This window comes from Oncorhynchus mykiss, chromosome 4, assembly GCF_057628025.1.
Source record: "Oncorhynchus mykiss isolate SJ-2025 chromosome 4, ASM5762802v1, whole genome shotgun sequence".
NCBI lineage: Eukaryota > Metazoa > Chordata > Actinopteri > Salmoniformes > Salmonidae > Oncorhynchus > Oncorhynchus mykiss.
The window spans coordinates 71,778,854-71,797,258 of record NC_143025.1 but is presented as its reverse complement, the minus strand read 5'-3'; the positions used below and the strand labels follow the sequence as shown (position 1 = coordinate 71,797,258).

The window sequence follows — 18,405 nt, the reverse complement described above, 5'->3', positions numbered from 1 at the left end:
AGTACATCAAAAAAAGGTCTGATATACCGTCAAGCCCTGGTGTTTTTTCACACGGATAGTACTTTATTGCCTCAAAAAGATCCTCTGCTGTAAATTGGCCTTCACGCAGATCTTTCTGTAAATCTGTTAATTTTACATTATTATTAGGAAAGAAATCCTTACAGTTAACATCATTCAGTGGAAATGGAGGAGACAAAAAAAAACATATGCTTAAAATATTTTGCTTCCTCGTTCAAAATATAATTTGATAATTTGATGCATCATTTGTAATGAGTTTCTGTAAATTATTAGAATTTCTGTTGAAGATTCAAGATTTTTTGTTGCATTTTACACAATTTTCTGTCAATTCGTATTATTTTGGTAATAAATTACACCTGATCATTCTTGAATAAGTACCTCCAATTCTTTTTGTTTTCCTCTAACCTATGTTGTGCCTCTATAGTACAGTTTCCATTACTACCTGCGCTGTTGCTTCCTCTATTTCCTTTATTAGTGTAATCTCTTTTGACCTAAACTGCTTTAGTTTTAATGATGATTATTGTATTGAATGGCCTCAAAGAACATTTGAAAGTGTCCCATACAATAAGAAGATTGGCTGTACTTATGTTGTACAAAAAAAGTTAATTATTAATTATTTTGTCTTTGTTAAGAACAAATTGTCATCCATTGTCATGCCAGCAAGAACGAGACTAGGAAGTAGTCTCCTATGTAGATATCACGAGGTCATGGTTTTTCAACCTCCGTTTATCCAGTAGTTCTAATGTATCCATGACCTTTGATCTCCTTAAGTGCTTGAGGGTGATAGAGGGATTTCCTTTATGATCCATTGAGGTAATTAAAACTGTATTATAATCTCCAACCATAATGATAGATTTTCATTGCTTGTGAGCTCAATATATATATATATATATATATATATATATATATATATATATATATATATATATATATATATATATATATACACGCACACAGTTGAAGTCAGAAGTTTACATACACTTAGGTTTAAGTCATTAAAACTAGTTTTCCAACCACTCCACAAATTTCTTGTTAACAAACTATAGTTTTGGCAAGTCAGTTAGGACATCTACTTTGTGCATGACACAAGTAATTTTTCCAACAATTGTTTACAGACAGATTCTTTCACTTATAATTCACTTTATGACAATTCCAGTGGGTCAGAAGTTTAAATACACTAAGTTGACTGTGCCTTTCTCAGCTTGGAAAATTCCAGAAAATGATGTCATGGCTTTAGAAGCTTCTGATAGGCTAATTGACATCATTTGAGTCAATTGGAGATGAACCTGTGGATGTATTTCAACCTGTTTGTAGGTGACCAAGTACTTATTTTCCACCATCATTTGCAAATAAATTCATTCAAAATCATACAATGTGATTTTCTGGATTTTTAAAAAATGTTGTCTGTCATAGTTGAAGTGTACCTATGATGAAAATTACAGGCCTCTCTCATCTTTTAAGTGGGAGAACTTGCACAATTGGTGGCTGACTAAATACTTTTTTGCCCCACTGTGTGTGTGTGTGTGTATATATATATATATATATATATATATATATATATATATATATTCAAAAAAGTGTGGATCATCATTATTTGGCCCATATAGATTTAATAGGCCAAATCTGTTTTTGGTCCAATAGCATATTTGAAATGTTCCATCTTCCTTGCAGATCTGTTTGCACAATCGGATCAAAATTTGTATTAATTAGTATAATCACCCCTTTTGAGTTTCTTTGCCCATGACAAAAAATATATTTCTCCTTCCCAGTCCTTTTTCCACCCAACCTCATCTATATTTGTAGAAAGAGTTTCCTGTAAACAATAGATATTATATTCTTTCTCTTTTAGTTGTGTAAAAATGTATCGTCTTTTTTTATGATCTGCTAAGCCATTACAATTATAACTTGCTATACTTATTTCCACACTTACCAAGTTTCAGTTATACTTACCACAACCAATGTTTGTAAACTTACCATTAAAAAGCACCATGATGGTTAAGTGTCCATATAAACTCAGCAAAAAAGAAACATCCCTTTTTCAGGACCTTGTCTTTCAAAGATAATTAGTTAAAATTCAAATAACTTCACAGATCTTCATTGTAAAGGGTCTGTTTCGGGGCCTCCCGGGTGGCGCAGTGGCCACCAGAGACTCTGGGTTTGCGCCCAGGCTCTGTTGCAGCCGGCTGCGCCCGGGAGGTCCGTGGGGCGACGCACAATTGGCCAAGCGTCGTCCGGGTTAGGGAGGGTTTGGCCGGTAGGGATATCCTTGTCTCATCGCGCCGACTCCTGTGGCGGGCCGGGCGCAGTGCACACTAACCAAGGTCGCCAGGTGCACGGTGTTTCCTCTGACACATTGGTGCGGCTGGCTTCCGGGTTGGATGCGCGCTGTTTTAAGAAGCAGTGTGGCTTGGTTGGGTTGTGTTTCGGAGGACGCATGGCACTAGAGACAACAAACCTGTTGACAATACCTAATAAATACCTTATCCATGTCAACAGGTTTGCTGTCTCTAGTGTGTGGCGGGCTGGCTAACACTGGGGATAAAGGGATTCAAGTTAACGGTAGAATTAACACCATCCCAACCGTGAAGCATGGAGGTGGAAACATCATTCTTTGGGGATGTTTTTCTGCAAAGGGGACAGGACGACTGCACCGTATTGAGGGGAGGATGGATGGGGCCATGTATCGCGAGATCTTGGCCAACAACCTCCTTCCCTCAGTGAGAGCATTGAAGATGGGTCGTGGCTGGGTCATCCAGCATGACAACGACCCAAAACACACAGCCAGGGCAACTAAGGATTGGCTCCGTAAGAAGCATCTCAAGGTCCTGGAGTGGCCTAGCCAGTCTCCAGACCTGAACCCAATAGAAAATCTTTGGAGGAATTGAAAGTCCGTATTGCCCAGCGACAGCCCGAAACCTGAAGGATCTGGAGAAGGTCTGTATGGAGGAGTGGGCCAAAATCCCTGCTGCAGTGTGTGCAAACCTGGTCAAGAACTACAGGAAACGTATGATCTCTGTAATTGCAAACAAAGGTTTCTGTACCAAATATTAAGTTCTGCTTTTCTGATGTATCAAATACTTATGTCATGCAATAAAATGCAACTTAAATACTTAAAAATCATACAATGTGATTTTCTGGATCTTTGTTTTAGATTCCGTCTCTCACAGATGAAGTGTACCTATGATAAAAAAAATTACAGACCTCTACATGCTTTGTAAGTAAGGAAACCTGCAAAATCGGCAGTGTATCAAATACTTGTTCTCCCCACTGTATATCCAATTTTTTTTTTATCTGCTCGCTCATGCTTGTAAAAAAAGCTCTGTCTTCTGGAGACATAGTCATAAAAACGTTCCACTCCAATGTTAAATTCGTAATTTTAGACGGTGGCTTTCCTCCTGTTTCGCTCGCAGAACTCGAGGAAAGGTATTCTCTTGTTTGCTTCGATGTATCAGTTTCTTTTCCGAACATATCAAAATGCTGATCAATAAATTGGTAGAGATTCTCTTTATTTTCCACAATGTTTGTTTGTTTCATTATCAGCTAATCCTAAATTTTTGTGATTAATTAATGGGACAAGCTGTGCCTGCCACGCTATCACCCTCTTTCCATGTGTTTTTAAGGATATATTCCTGGGGAATAGTTACAGGGGAGAGGAGGGGGGATGAATGAGCCAATTGTGAACTGGGGATGATTAGGTGGCCATGATGGTATGAAAGCCAGATTGGGAATTTAGCCAGGACACCAGGGTTAACACCCCTACTCTCACAAGTGCCATGGGATCTTTAGTGACCACAGAGTCAGTCCCATCCAAAAGACAGCACCCTACACAGGGCAATGTCCCCAATCACTGCCCTGGGGCAATGGGATATTTTTTTAGAACAGAGGAAAGGATGCCTTCTACTTGCCCTCCAACACCAATTCCAGCAGCATCTGGTCTCCCATCCAGGGACTGACCAGGACCAACACTGCTTAACTTCAGAAGCAAGCCAGCAGTGGGATGCAGGGTGGTATGCTGCTGGCAAAACATGGTAATGTTGCCATTGTTTATGAAAGTTTTTCGAAATAAACATGTCTCCAAGTCCCATATCACACACTCAAACTTTAAATATGTGTGTACATTGTCCTATCAATCTGGGAGGAGCGCCTCATATCACATTAATTTGTACATGTCCACCATATACAAGTAAATCGCGGCAAAGTTCTTCTTTGTGGGTTTCATGGCAGACTACAAGCCAAAAAGGTGTATTACCTCCACTAACTGGACAGTGGTGAAAAAAACAAGGTAAAAATCAAATCCATATGTGACAGGGAAACTAACTCAATCCACCCAAAATAAACCAATAAAAAAAACAAATTGACAAAACCAAGCCCCCAAAACAACCACTTCTACCCAGTGGTGGAAAAAGTACCCAATTGTCATACTTGAGTAAAAGTAAAGATACCTTAATAGAAAATTACAAGTACAAATGGTCAAAGGCACTGCATCTCAGTGCTTGAGGCGTCACCCTGGTTCGATTCCAGGCTGTATTACATCAGGCCGTGACTGTGCACCACCCTATGGGACTCCCAATGGGCCCAGCGTCGTCCGGGTTTGGACGGGGTAGGCGGTCATTGTAAACAATATTGTTTTCTTAACTGACTTGCCAAGTTAAATAAAAAACATCAGAACACAGAAAAGATAACAAAAGCCCTTCGATGGTCATCAACTCAACGCAATAAATATGAATCATTTTCTAAATCGAGAGAAACAATGAGTGTTGAAATATATTTTACTATAAAGCAAACATGGAAAACACTGACGTCACATTATGCGCACGTAGTGAGCGACGCGGGGGGATTGAAAAACGTAAACAACCACCGATTTGTTTGTTCTGTGAAACAAATGTCGCTGTTTTGAGGATAAGTAATTTAGCAATATGTTGAAAAGGGTACCCAAGACAACATTAAAGTCTCTAATGAAGAAGAAAGCCCACATTCGTGTAGGCACAGCCGCAGATGTAATGGTATGTTTGAAAATGCCATCGTAGCTAACTGTCGTTACTAACAATTCTAGCCAGCGAGGCTAACGTTAAAATATTGTTTTCAAACGAATAGTGTTAAGGTACATGCAAACATAGCTAACGTTAGTTTTGTAACTTAGCTTAACCAGCTACTGTAGTAGGATAGTTAACCATCGGTGTCTGAAACGGAATGTTCCTCTCCTAGGTCGAGCTGAACGTTCTGCTGTTTCTGCATAGCCTCGCAGAAGAGGCGAGGACCAAAGCTTTTGAGGAGAAATCTGCGACTATCAAAGCACACCACGTCAAAGCAGTATCCAAGGTATTGGTTACTGAACAACATTGGGTGGTAGGACACACAGGGTGCATTTCAATGGTCTAAAGCACAGGTGTCAAACTCATTCCATGGAGTAGTGCCTGCGGGTAGTCAGTCCTCCCTTGCACTTGTTTGATCAATAAGGTCATTGATTAGTTAGGAACTCCCCTCATGTGGTTGTTTAGGTCTTAATTAGACACACATTGAAAGTAACAAAAACCAGCAGACCAGCCCTCCATGGAATGAGTTTGACAACCCTGTTGTAAAGCGCCTCCTCTCCTTCATTAACACTGATCTGAAATAGCCTGGACAGCCCAATATTAGACCTCTGATTTAATTAAGGTGGGAGTGGTTGCTGAGTTTGAATTAAGCAGCGCGTCGAGTAAATTTGGTCTAGAGGAATGTTCTGAATGGACAACAGTAGTATTGAAAACTGGAACAAAAGGAAACTGGAGTAGGGGACACGTGTGTAAAATATAATGAATCGTGTTCGTTGAGGTAGGATGCGTATGTGGGAAACCCGATTGAGGTGTCAAAGGGTAGGTCTGTCAGAGTGACCAGGAGTGGTGTAATTTTGATGAATTGTATTTCTGAAGAACAGAGGAAGACTGCAGTGGGCCTCAGAAGAATCCGAACAACAGAAGTTTTGAACCTTGGAGTAGAGCACCCGTCAAAGGAGTCATCTCAAGGGTGACGTCGGATGTTCAGGTTAAATACCTGAAGAGAATTCCTGGTGTGGTTGGTGCCCAGCGTCTGACCCACTGGGTGAATGGAGAAAGATAGTCTGTTGGTCCTGTTTTTTGATAAAGAGCAAATACCTATGCATGTGAAGCTTGGTTATGTAAGGTATGCTGTAAGAGCTTTTGTATTGTAGTGTAAGAATTGTAAAGGATTGGGCCATGTTTCAAGTGTGTGCAGACAGAGTATAGTGAAGAAAGGTGTGTAAAAGGATGATGGTGTTGCAATTGTGGTGGGATCCTGAGTGCCCTGTAAGGGTGAAGAAATTGAGGTGGCAAAAGTTAGCGGTCAATCGAAACTCCTATGTGGCAGCGATTTTTAAAAGAATTGAGAAAACAAGTGGTGCTAGTGAAGAGATGGTATTGGATACAACACAGCCTGTAGTCAATGTTTACTGCCAGACGAAAGGTGGATTTTGTTGCATTCATTGCCACAGAAGTTGAAGAAACTAGACATTGTGGCTGCAGCAGGAAAGATTTTGAGACAAAGATTTTACATCGAAAGACTTGCAAGGGGTACTGGCGCCGGAAGACACGCCCTCCCAGGTTCCCCTTGAGCCTATGTAGGGATCTGTTTGATTTATTTTTAACAAAGTTGGCTGATGTATTTATTATTTGGTAGTTCAGTTTTTTGGTGGAATCCTGTTTCCATCCTGCATAGTAGGTGGCGGGATCCACATACAATTGTGTGATCGCCAATATACCAATAAGAATGAGGTCTAAGGGCTTTCCATAGTGACTGTTGCCAGGTTTAGTTAAAATGTCTAGCCCAATGACAACTGAACTAGGCCCAAAATATGTTGCTCCAGCAAGAGTTGCCACATGTATCCAATATGTGGCTCCATATTAGCTAGCTAGTACTGTCTTTCTTACTTGCCATGATGTGTGCGCGTGCTGCTCTCCTCTCACTTGTGACTCAGCTGCATGCTGCAGCCCTCTCTCCAAGCACACAGACCCCCCCCCCCCCACCTCAGAAAGAGATATGCCATGGTCTAATTTAAAAGTAGCAAAATAAAAAAAACTGTGACCAAAACATTTTCATAACATCGTTTTCAAAATAGCCCAATTGCGGAAAACTGTGGACATGGCAACCCTGGTCAGATAACTTATGGTCCAATGACTACCTGCTAGCAGTATATGTCCCGCGTTTGAAGCTACATCCATAATCGGTAGACGGTTCTGATTGTAGAATCGCAGTTTGCATTGCCGAGCAGTGTACAAGAAAGTATTAAATCCAGCTTTTAGGATGCTACCCCCTCCCCAAATCAAAATGTAATATGGATGCCAATGTCTAGCTTTGCGTGCACGCATTTCCTTTATTTCTCATGTGGGGCAGCACCTGCCTGTTTTGCCGGACTTATTAGATAACAGACCGGTGTGCGCAAAGCGAAAAACTAACATTAGCATCCATATTAGATTTTGGAGCGTAGCATCTAAAAACTGAATTTAATAGAACCGTCTACCGATTATGGAATCTAGCTTTGGACCGGGGACACATGCTGCTAGCAGGTACGGTCATTGGACCATGAGTTATGTCGAATGCAGTCGCTATGGAATGCCCTTAGACCTAGTCTCATTAAATAATGAAATCATTAATCAAACATCTAATATTGGGCTACCTAGGGTTTTCATATCAGAACGATGTAAATGAGGTTATTGAAATGTTGCCTTTTTCTTGAATCCTTTATAGACAGAGGGGTAAATTCCTGTGGTTGCTGTATAGACATGACAGATATCATCATAGTGAGTCATGTAGGATATCCTACATTTGTAGATGTCCTATTCCTTAAGTTAATTTGTCAGTTATGTTTCATGACTTTGAATGTGAAAAATAGCATCTTATCATGCTACTTTTAAAATGTCAATGATGTTTTGATCGTCTTTCCTTAGAAACTTCTAAAACGAGCCAGAGGGTGAAGTGGAGACACCTTTCTACAACATGATTCAACAACCCGATTTACAAGGCTTTTTTAAAGTCAAATTTGTCTGAGTTATAAATTTAACCTGTATTTTGTTTTATTTTCTTTAGTTTGAATCTTTAGTCTTTACTTTCAGACTGTTCACTAAGCATTGGCCTGCCGCCAAGACTTCTCCCAAATTCCTCACCTCTTCACGCTACATACATTATCTGCGTGTCGAGATGTTATCTCACTCATCTTTTATCACAGGGTTTTCTGAAGCCATGGCATTTGACATGTGTGGTATGTGTTCACTTTCCTATCAAATTGCTCAAGAAGACACTTATCTGGTAGTAATCTTATAGAGCCCTGTAGGTGGTCTGCTGTAGGGATGTTAAGTTTCTACATTGTTATAATCAGGTTTATTATGAGAATAACATTGAGGAAAAAATGCGCTGTAATTATACTAATGGACAGATGCCTCAAGTTTCTGTTTTTAGTGCTCTGCCTGCGCTCATCCTCATGCATAATCATATTTTGGTGGTTGTTAAACCAACAACCTAAGCCAGTGCAGAAAACCAACAATCTAAGCCCCCCCCCCCCTGCTTATCTCTCTTGCTTTTCCCCCCAGAGATGAAAGGATGGGTGACATCTCACTCATTTGTTCTAGTCAATGAACTAAGTAGACCAGACCCGGCGGCTATCATGTTGGTGTCTTTGGGAGAGCCACCCCTTAAGTAGACCGGAACTGACAATTGTTTTCAATGGTTAACTGCCTGTGTAAGACATCTTCATTTATCCAGGACCCCCCCCCCCCCCCCCACACAGCTGGGTTGATTTGCCGCCTCCTCTAGCGATTTGTTTTCCTCTGAATCTGATCTGGCGTTCCAGTGATGTAGGGGGGTTTCTGGGTGTGGAACCCCACCCCTCTGACCCCGACAGTCCCATTGTCTGCCCGTGACAGCCCACCCACCCGCGTGCTACCTAGCCTTACTGTCACTGACCCACAGATTCACATGGCTCCCCTTACTGTCATCAGCTCCTGCATGCTGCTCCAGTAAGACACTTACAGCAGAGCAGCTCATGTTCAGGGTCCAGATGCAGATGTAGGGTAAAAAAACAAAACAGATGTGATGTTCAGTGGGAACTGGAAAGGCAAAAACATGATTTTCCCAACACTGCATGAAAGCATATTTATACAGCTAGAAGAGGGTTCTGTTTGGTCTTAATATCAGTGTTATCTTGTCTTTGAGGGAACAACGTGAACATTTCTGTAATTTCACTGGGGAAATAAAGTAGTAATTTTCTTTTAATGTAAAAATGTGTGTGTGTGTGTATAGGAGAACCTGTTTTCAATTTGGTCTTCGACTCATCCAGCTCCAGTCTAGCAGCGTCTTTGGCTTTTGTCTCAACAGATAAATCCGCTGCAACGTCAACCCCATGAATGCTCCCTCTGATACCATTTTTTTACATTTTTTCCAGAAACCAGAAGTAGAACTTTAGATGAGATGTTATTAATCTCCATCCTCCCCTGCTGAAAAGCACATTCAAAAAAAGCACTATGGTGTCCATCTAGCTACCAACAGACAATAAATACATTGTGTTGTTCAGATGAGCTCTAGGTGAAGTAAACAGGATATTAGCTGATAGTCATAAAAAAATTAAGAGTTTCTGAGAGAGAGAGAGAGAGAGAACACTTCTTCTATGTAAAAGACACAAAGGCAAGTCTGTCGGGTGGTTTTTGCATCGGTTTGTGGTTCCCAGGCCATAATGTAAACTGGGATTCCAAACAATTATCCCTTTGGAAGTGTGTGTGGCTTTTGCCTGTTACCTATAGCGAACAGAAGTGGCAATGGTTGATGCTTTCTGACACCTTCCTGTCTATCTTTGTTTTGTTTTCTTGTCGGACGTTAGAAAGTCGCTCTGTATTTGAGAGTTTGGTTTTAGTTTTCTGGTAACATTCACTTCTGAGTTAATCTGAAACACAGTCTCAGCATAGTTTTGGGGCATAAACTTCAGGGAAAAGTCGTCAAGCTTTCAGTCAGCAATGTATTGTCGGAAATGTAGATACAAGGGGAATCCGGCTTCTTTTTGAAGTTTATATTTTTTCACTCAATCCAAGCTGCCAGGGTGACATTGACAGAGTGCCCGGTGTAAAATCTGTGAGGTGACTCACAAGTGCACTTATGCTCCTCTGTTTTAAATGAAACCAAATGCACTGACATATTTCTTACACATAGTCACCCAGTCATCCTCTTTTCATTAGAATGGGGGAAGACATGTGGCTGTGGAATGATGAAGGTATCTATGCAGATGAGGAGAATCCCAAGTAGGTGAAGCAGACTCAACAGGACAATACAAGTTAATAGGTCTACTTGAAGTGCTTACTTTAATGACAACTTTTGCATTGAGAACAGGTGTATGTGTGTGAGAAAATGAGTTTGTGAGTGAGACAGAGAGGGGGAGAAAGCAAACTCGCTGCTAACCCAAAACCTTGCATTAGGTTTGAGGTGCGACTATCATGATGTTCTGAGATGTTTTCATTCCTTATGGATTCTGACGGCATGGGTGATTTCATGGAATTTTTCTTGGATTTTTCTTCTGGAAAACAGATTTGTTCTCTAGCGTGCATACTGGGGTTGGGACCATTGTGGATGATGTTCTTTTAACACAATTCTGGGGGGAAAATATTTTTCAGTTATTTTATTTACATCAAAAGGTGACTTAGCTGTTGGACAAAGAACCTTAATTCCAAAGAGGGTAAAAATGCTAATTTGGGTACCATTTCTGATTTGGATTCTGCACTTCATGGATCTTATTAACGGACAATATTTCTCAAGACATCCACGACACAGACGTAAGTAGTCAACCGACACATTTTGATGTGACCGGATTGAAATGCGGACACCTGTTCTGCGTAATTATACGCACATTCAACTCCTCTTCATACATGTGTAAAAGCATGGACATTACTATGTGGGTGCAGTAAATTATACTTTCGGGGAACAATGCGGTCATATATTTTCATGGTTTATACGCGTTGGCTTACTATGTGAACCATACAACACATTGTAAAGTTTGGCTGAGGGTTTGATAAACCTCCTGTTTCTATTCTTGGAACATTAATGTGCCAGGGATAGTAAGTCACTACTCAGGTTTATGAGATTGGCTGTATACATTGAGTAGAGAGCATAATGATTTGTGATAATGTAGTTCTTCCAAAAAAGACTGAAGTTGTATGGGATTCAAGTTTGACCAAATTTCACATGCACGTGCTCAAGACATGTAACTGAATCCTCTCTTATCAAGGAACACATACACACGTGTGTGAGTGAAAGAACGAGAGAGACAGACACACACAGCCATAACACCAGCTCTTCTCTCCAGGTAGCTTAGTGGTGAGCAGGTTGTGTCATGCTGGCTGCCTGACATGCTCAGCGTTAAACGGCTGCCTGTCCTGTAAGCCCCGCCTCTTCTTCCATTTGAAGCATGATGGGATGCGGGAGAGGGGGACCTGTCTGCTATCCTGCCCCAGAGGTCACTATGGGACACGCTCCCCACATGTCAACACCTGCACCAGTGAGTCATGTGATGGATGAACAACACCGACACTCTTATGGAGTGTTGTGATAATAATGTCATACACAGTGTAATGCCCTGATCATGTATCCACTCTAACCATGGTCCCTGTCTGTGTCTCAGAGTGCAGGGAGGACTGTGTTTCCTGCTTCAACAGGAACTTCTGCACTCACTGTCACCAGGGCCACTACCTGTACAGAGGGAGGTGTGAGAACAGCTGCCCCGAGGGCCTGACCCCAAACACTGCACTAAGAGAGTGCAATGGTAAGTCTATAACACTACAGCTGAACTGTGATCTTCCTTCATAGTCATAATGTGTTCAAAGTCTGGCTAAAACTAATAAGATCCAGTATTGGTCGGCCAAGAATCTGGGCTTGGATGCATCAAAATCACACATTGTGGAAGAAGACATATAAAGTACATATTTACAGTAGGGAGAGAGATCTATATAGAAATGCGTCTCTTAACGTCTATGTCCCTCCGTCCCAGATTGTCTAGTGGGCTGTGAGGTGTGTGTGACAAGGAACACCTGCACCAGCTGTAGAGCAGGACTGTACCTCCTGCATGGCCAGTGCCATCATACCTGCCCAGGGGGGTTTGAGCCTGATGGACAGCTCATGGAGTGCATTTCTCAAGGTTAGTGACTCTTTGTGTTCCCCCATCTCTGTACATGCCATTCCAGCCATCCCAATAGATCATTGATCGATCACTCTACAATACAAATTTGAGTGTACATTTTGTGTATCTATCTACCCTACAATGTCATGCCCCCATCTCTCTCTCTCAGTACACTGTAAGGTGGGAGAATGGGGAGACTGGAGCCTCTGCTTTCGGAGAGGGAGGGACTACAGGAATTTTGTGGAGGTACGAAGACGAGAGGTCCTACGGCACCCCACCCTGTACGGCGACCCCTGCCCCAAAGTCAAAGAGTGGAGGAAATGTGTCATCAAAAGGAGACTGAGTCCAGGTATACTGGTGATCAAAGTGAAATGTTTGACTTATTTCAGTTTTCACACATCTTGCATTGTCCTCTCCCTTTCCACAGGAAGATCAAATGGCAAAGGCATTAGGCCAACAGAACATTGATGCAAGATCATTGGTGGGAGCAAAATAATAGCAAGTGGCAGATGTGATCCAAAACAGGATGGAAGGACAGGAGGACTGGATTAACTGGTTTGAAAGAGAGACCTCCATTGCCTGAACCTCAGTCGTTTCTGTAGTCAGGAACAGTGTGCAACAATTTATTCCTCTATGTTTGTGACCAGCTGTTGACCTGCCTTGGTTGAGAGACCTTGGAGAAGATAACATTATCATCTGCTCTAGAATTTTGTGTTCAATTTTTTTTTTGCTCATTACGACATGTCACCCACACGATCCATTCCAGGAAAAGGTAATTAACTTGATATGGACTGAATTGAGCAGTGTTCAAAAAGCAAAGTGTGTTATTCTAATTCGTTTTTTTTGTTTCTATTATGATGGTGGCTAGCCCACTTGTTCTACATGTGTAGCATTTCTCTGTATAGCAAGTCAAATTGAAACTATTGATTCCTTTTCATGATTGCAATCATTGTTATAGACCTACATAAAATGTTTGTGTAGGAGATTTTATAGTAAATTACAGTATATTGTCTTCACAAACATGAAAAATGAAAATGAATGAAAAATGAACCAAAAAACGTTATTAGGTGGAAAGCCTACTCCAAAGATGTCTATAGCTAGCTAAATAAAACACATTCTATACAATATGTTCTATACATGTTCTCCTACATTAAGACGGCAGGTAGCCTAGCGGTTGGAGCGTTCAAATCCCTAAACCGACAAAGTGAAAAATCTGTCGATGTGCCCTAGCCCTTGATCATGACTCAGTTCCATTCCATTACACATAAGAGTCATTTGACGAAGGCGTGTTCTGTACAGGGATGCTCAATCTGAACAGTAACAAGCGTCGCTTGCTGTAAATTATTGGCATCATAAGGACCTTATCTTCCATAGCAGAAAAAAATACAAGGTTAAATTGATACACACATTGGTACAGTTAGGGTTAGTGTTCTCATACCGCCATATCTCCATGTTACAGCGCTTGTTTATGGAAAACAGACAGCTATCTAGCATCCTCCGAACACCTGTGTGTAATGTACATGTGCAACTCGGGAAGTGTAGTTTTTTCGGTTGGAGACACTCATAGCTGTATGGATCTGTGCAAAACTGCTACTGTAAGTGTAACTTTTTTAGTTGAAGGATACTTTCTTGCTTATGAAAGCTAAGGGCCATATGTTTCAAAAGCGGTATTGCAAGCGATGAAAACGTTAAAACACAGTGTCGGGATTGTAGTTCACACGAGGCAGTCGTGGGCAAAGCTAATGCCTGAGAAATGTAAGGAGAACGCATAATGCTGCCTAGAGTTTTCAATAGCTAGATGTGCCCTTGAGCAAGGCACTTAAACTTGATTGATCCATGTTCGTTTCTGATAATGGCTGGCCGTGACCCTATTCTCCGAGGGTGTCTCAGGGAGTTGGGATATCAAAAAACACATTTCCATTTCACACATGCATATAATAGCTGACACACTTGTACATGTATGAAACAGGACAAATATAAGCACCCACATGTTATACGCAAGCAATAAAACATGAGGCCATGTGTTAATGCCAATGTATCATGGTTGTGATGTGGTCATAGCCACGAGGAGAAGCAGGCAAATAAAACCACCCACACGTAATGCTGTATGATCTACCTCCTCCGACGCTTGAGGTGGCAGACAGACCACGCAACGTCATCCCGTTACGTGTATGAATACACGGAAGGAGCAGGAACGTCAGTATTTTGCTTTGTTTTGGTAGAAGATATTTTAGTGATTACCTAGCGTTTATAGGTCGAAAACGATCAATAATTTGCGAATGATCTAAAAACATCACTGAGCGATGGTCAAACGGTATTCATGACAGGTGAGTGTGGAGGAAATTCGCTCGAGGTAGAAGACAGTCAAGCGGTGTGTCACTGACAACTGTGGCCTCCGAAGCTAACAGTAATTTGAAAGCAAAGCTTGTCAACAAGAAATGGCTACTGTACAGAAGCTAACTAGTTTGATGGCGACATCATACTATTGATGTGTGTATTTAGTAGCTAGCTATGTTCTTTATGGTGATTGTCCTTTTCGCTTTAGATTAGCAAAATGGCTAACGTTATAGCAACATCTCTCTAATTATAGCTAACCCGTGTTTTTATCTCTCTGGGAAAGAGTCCTGTCTCTTTTCAACAATATTTTTTTTCCATAGAGAGGAACTTTGAGAGAATACAGAATTTACCCTGATGTCATCCCAGTAACTGCGCTTGAGAGAGTAAGTAAAAAAAAATTCCATCATAGTAATTAGGGAAATATGATTGACACAAAATATTCTGAAATTCACATTTGAGATATTTAGGCATATTGCTAATTGAGTCTCTCGTGACAGCTTGTATGTGATTTTGTTCAACTGGGAGCTGAGAATATTGCTTAAAATTAGTCCGCAGGACTGTCTTTTTCTGTGTCTCAGCATTAGCTTAATGATCTGTCTCCCCCCTCAGCATGGCGAGCTGTGGTGAGGTAGACCACACTGTGGACTCTGTGTCCTCTAAGGTGGAAGATGGAGGGGACGCCTGTACTGGTGACTCCCCCACCTCCCCTAAACCTTCGGCCAACCCCTTGCCGGAGTGTGCCATCTGCCTCCAGACTTGTGTCTACCCGGTTCGCCTGCCCTGCTGCCACGTCTTCTGCTTCCTGTGCGTTAAAGGAGCCTCCTGGCACAGCAAGCGCTGTGCTCTCTGCAGACAGGAAGTACCTGAGGACTTCCTGGAGCATCCCACCCTGCTGTCCCCAGAGGAGCTGAAGGCAGCAGCTGCAGGGGGGCGAGGAGGAGCCGGGCCGAGGAACGCTGGGGGAGACAATGCCTGGTACTACGAGGGGAGGAATGGATGGTGGCAGTATGACGAGAGGACCAGCCGTGAGCTGGAGGACGCCTTGGCCAAGGGCAGGAAGCGTGCCGAGATGCTGATTGCTGGCTTCCTGTACGTGGCTGACCTGGAGAACATGGTGCAGTACCGCCGCAACGAGCACGGTCGCCGCCGCCGCATGAAGCGTGACATGGTGGACATTCCCAAAAAGGGTGTAGCCGGACTCAGACTGGACCCTGACCCCGCCCCGCCAGTAGTTGCCATGGCAGCTGTTCTGGTCACAACAGCGACAGTGGAGCGGTCAAGCTCTGCTGACGGGGAGGATGTGACTGGACGGTCACAGGCAGGTCGCTCAGGGGTTCTCATCCCAGCTCCTCCTGTCAGACCCCCTACAGTCCTGGGGGCCCACCCTGCCACCCCAGCCTTCATCTCCCTGGAAGACTCTCTGTCCCAGCTCCTCATCAGCCAACCAGAGGGGGAAGAAGAGGAGGATGAAGAGGAGGTAGCTTCAAGCATGAGCCAGGCGTACGAGTCAGCATCTGGTAGCAGTGAGGATGAGGATGGTGGTGGTGATGAGGTAGGCCAGGGGTGGGACAGGGAGAGGAGGGGACGAGAAGTAGGAGTTCGACGGAGGACCAGATACAGACTCTTACAGCGGTGGCTCAGGGAGGTCCAGCCTGACAGACTGCCACCTGGTGGTGGGTCATCCAGCGGAGGCCTTACTGTGCGCTCACGCAGCCCTGACGGTCAGTGCAGTGTCACTGAGGTGTGACCACAACTGGACCACTGTCTCTGCACTCATCCCGGCTCAGCAAAAAAATGCATTCACTTCATGCCCATGGTGGTAGTGAAGAACCCAGGGGAAGATAGCAGATCAGCCATTTCCATTACATATACAGTTCAGTCAGGCACATATGCTAATCAATAGTTTATAATAATATGTCAGCCAGCAAGATTATGCAACATTGCACACAATGAAATAGCCCATACTGCTCCACTGTCTGCCACTGTAGCCATTTGAGCCCAAGTTAACCATGCGTTGGTACTAAATATTTGAAGAGAAATGGTGAAAGGATAAAGGTTTGAGATTTGGAGGGGACTTAACCTTTTAAATGTAGCATCCCATCTCTAACCGGAGGCAAAAAATAAATATCTTGTTTTGTTGTACATTGTTTTTTGCTGTAAGAAATGTATTTTCTCATCTCTATTGAGTGTGTGTGTGCGTGCTCTTTTGTCTGTGTATTGAGGTCATATTCCATTTTAATATAAAAAGTGTGTGCTTGTGTTGTTCTTTTGTCTGTGTATTGAGGTCATATTCCATCTTAATATAAAAAGTGTGTGCTTGTGTTGTGTGTGAAAGGTGATGAGAGCCTACTGGTCGAGAGGTCTTGAGAGTAGAGACGAGTGACGATTTCTATTACTTGTTCTAGTATTCTATGGAAACAGTGTGGATGGGAGATGTATTGTGAGTGCTAATGAGTCTGTTTTGAAGTTTGAACCTATTATTTGAACTCTTCTGTCAACAAAAAAGTATTTTTGACTTATTTAATATGATTTAACATGTGTGTGGTCTCTTTGTTTAACTGTGTTTTTGCAAAAACAATAAAGTTTGTCTTTGACATTAATTGAAAAGTCATGAGTTCAATGTTATTGGTAACTTAATGGGAATATGACAATTATTGGAAGGTGATAGCTATTACATATGCATATGACTTTGGATGATACAATATGCTCAGTGTGCATGAGCGTTGTGACTCAGCATTGTGAATTTACACCCGCAAGGTTTTTTTTATTCAACATTTTTGACCAGGCAGGTCAATTAAGACCAAATTCTAAAATCAGCTCAGTAGGTGGAAATGATGGGAAATTCTATATCAGGAGACTTCCTCACTCAGATGAAAAATGACAAATTGAAACGGATGTTGATGGAAAAAGATGGTTAACCTGTGGTTACTTGGAGGCATGAGACAAACGTAATGACTCGTCTTTTCAAGTATAAAGCAGAAACCTTTGCATGACAAAGACACTACTTGTTTGGATTGAAACATGTGAGTTGCTCTATTCCTCCTGCCTCTGACCATACAGAATGACTAAGCAGCAGGAAAATGAGGGAATTGTTTTGCAAACAAACTGATTGGATGAAAATTGTGTAGATGTTTCCCTGGATTCACTTGGTGTGTGGATCTTGATGAGCCTGTGGATAAGCTTTTTATGGCGGTTTTGGAGCAGTGGCTACTTCTTTGCTTTGGCCTTTCCGGTTATCTCGATATAGGACTCGTTTTATGGGGATATGGATACTTTTGTACCTGTTTCCTCCAGCATCTTCACAAGGTCCTTTGCTGTTGTTCTGCGATTGATTTACACTTTTCGCACCAAAGTATGTTCATCTCTAGGAGACAGAACGCGTCTCCTTCCTGAGCGGTATGATGGCTGCGTGGTCCCATGGTGTTAATACTTGCATATTATTCTTTGTACGTACTGGTGAAAGAGGTATTTTCAGGCGTTTGGAAATTGCTCCCAAGGATGAAACAGACTTGTGGAGGTCTACAATTTTTTGCCTGGTTTCTTTTGATATTCCCATGATGTCAAGCAAAGAGGCACTGGGTTTGAAGGTAGGCCTTGAAATACATCCACATGTACACCTCCAATTGTCTCAAATGATGTCAATTAGCCTATCAGAAGCTTCTAAAGCCATGACATCATTTTCTGGAATTTTTTAAGCTGTTTAAAGGCACAGTCAACTTAGTGTATGTAAACTTCTGATCCACTGGAATTGTGATACAGTGAATTATAAGTGAAATAATCTGTCTGTAAACAATTGTTGGGAAAATGACTTGTGTCATGCACGAAGTAGATGTCCTAACCGACTTGCCAAAACTATAATTTGTTAACAAGAAATCTGTGGATTGGTTGAAAAACTAGTTTTAATG

At 42.1% G+C, this 18,405-nt stretch overlaps 3 protein-coding genes across 4 annotated transcripts; all 3 read left to right on the top strand.

The window, feature by feature from the left end:
* Positions 1–4,812: 4,812 nt before the first annotated feature.
* On the top strand, positions 4,813–9,287 carry LOC149984132 (centromere protein W-like). The gene is made up of 3 exons (XM_090232952.1): positions 4,813–5,021; positions 5,224–5,337; positions 7,959–9,287. Exons 1-3 carry the CDS (start codon positions 4,935–4,937, stop codon positions 7,983–7,985), a joined length of 228 nt encoding a protein of 75 aa, XP_090089078.1. The 5' UTR covers positions 4,813–4,934; the 3' UTR covers positions 7,986–9,287.
* Positions 9,288–10,605: 1,318 nt separating this feature from the next.
* On the top strand, positions 10,606–13,285 carry LOC110522332 (R-spondin-3). Its single transcript, XM_090232953.1, has 6 exons — positions 10,606–10,823; positions 11,354–11,545; positions 11,669–11,809; positions 12,035–12,181; positions 12,333–12,512; positions 12,591–13,285. Exons 1-6 carry the CDS (start codon positions 10,733–10,735, stop codon positions 12,629–12,631), a joined length of 792 nt encoding a protein of 263 aa, XP_090089079.1. The 5' UTR covers positions 10,606–10,732; the 3' UTR covers positions 12,632–13,285.
* A 926-nt stretch (positions 13,286–14,211) lies between these two features.
* Positions 14,212–17,107, top strand: LOC110522331 (E3 ubiquitin-protein ligase rnf146). 2 transcript variants are annotated; one of them, XM_021600652.3, is made up of 3 exons: positions 14,212–14,490; positions 14,821–14,883; positions 15,110–17,107. In XM_021600652.3, exon 3 carries the CDS (start codon positions 15,111–15,113, stop codon positions 16,245–16,247), a length of 1,137 nt encoding a protein of 378 aa, XP_021456327.2. In that variant the 5' UTR covers positions 14,212–14,490; positions 14,821–14,883; position 15,110; the 3' UTR covers positions 16,248–17,107. The 2 variants fall into 2 exon arrangements, with proteins under 2 accessions (XP_021456327.2, XP_036831810.1); XM_036975915.2 differs by having other exon boundaries at positions 14,306–14,490; positions 14,784–14,883.
* The last annotated feature ends 1,298 nt before the right edge of the window (positions 17,108–18,405 follow it).

Bases quoted from the DNA above. Each gene is read 5' to 3' on its own strand.
- LOC149984132 (XM_090232952.1), top strand. From the start codon at position 4,935: ATGTTGAAAAGGGTACCCAAGACAACATTAAAGTCTCTAATGAAGAAG. The intron at 5,022-5,223 runs GTATGTTTGAAA...TTCCTCTCCTAG, and splicing joins GCACAGCCGCAGATGTAATG to GTCGAGCTGAACGTTCTGCT. The intron at 5,338-7,958 runs GTATTGGTTACT...GTCTTTCCTTAG, and splicing joins ACGTCAAAGCAGTATCCAAG to AAACTTCTAAAACGAGCCAG.
- LOC110522332 (XM_090232953.1), top strand. From the start codon at position 10,733: ATGCTAATTTGGGTACCATTTCTGATTTGGATTCTGCACTTCATGGAT. The intron at 10,824-11,353 runs GTAAGTAGTCAA...TCTTCTCTCCAG, and splicing joins AAGACATCCACGACACAGAC to GTAGCTTAGTGGTGAGCAGG. The intron at 11,546-11,668 runs GTGAGTCATGTG...TCTGTGTCTCAG, and splicing joins ACATGTCAACACCTGCACCA to AGTGCAGGGAGGACTGTGTT.
- LOC110522331 (XM_021600652.3), top strand. From the start codon at position 15,111: ATGGCGAGCTGTGGTGAGGTAGACCACACTGTGGACTCTGTGTCCTCT.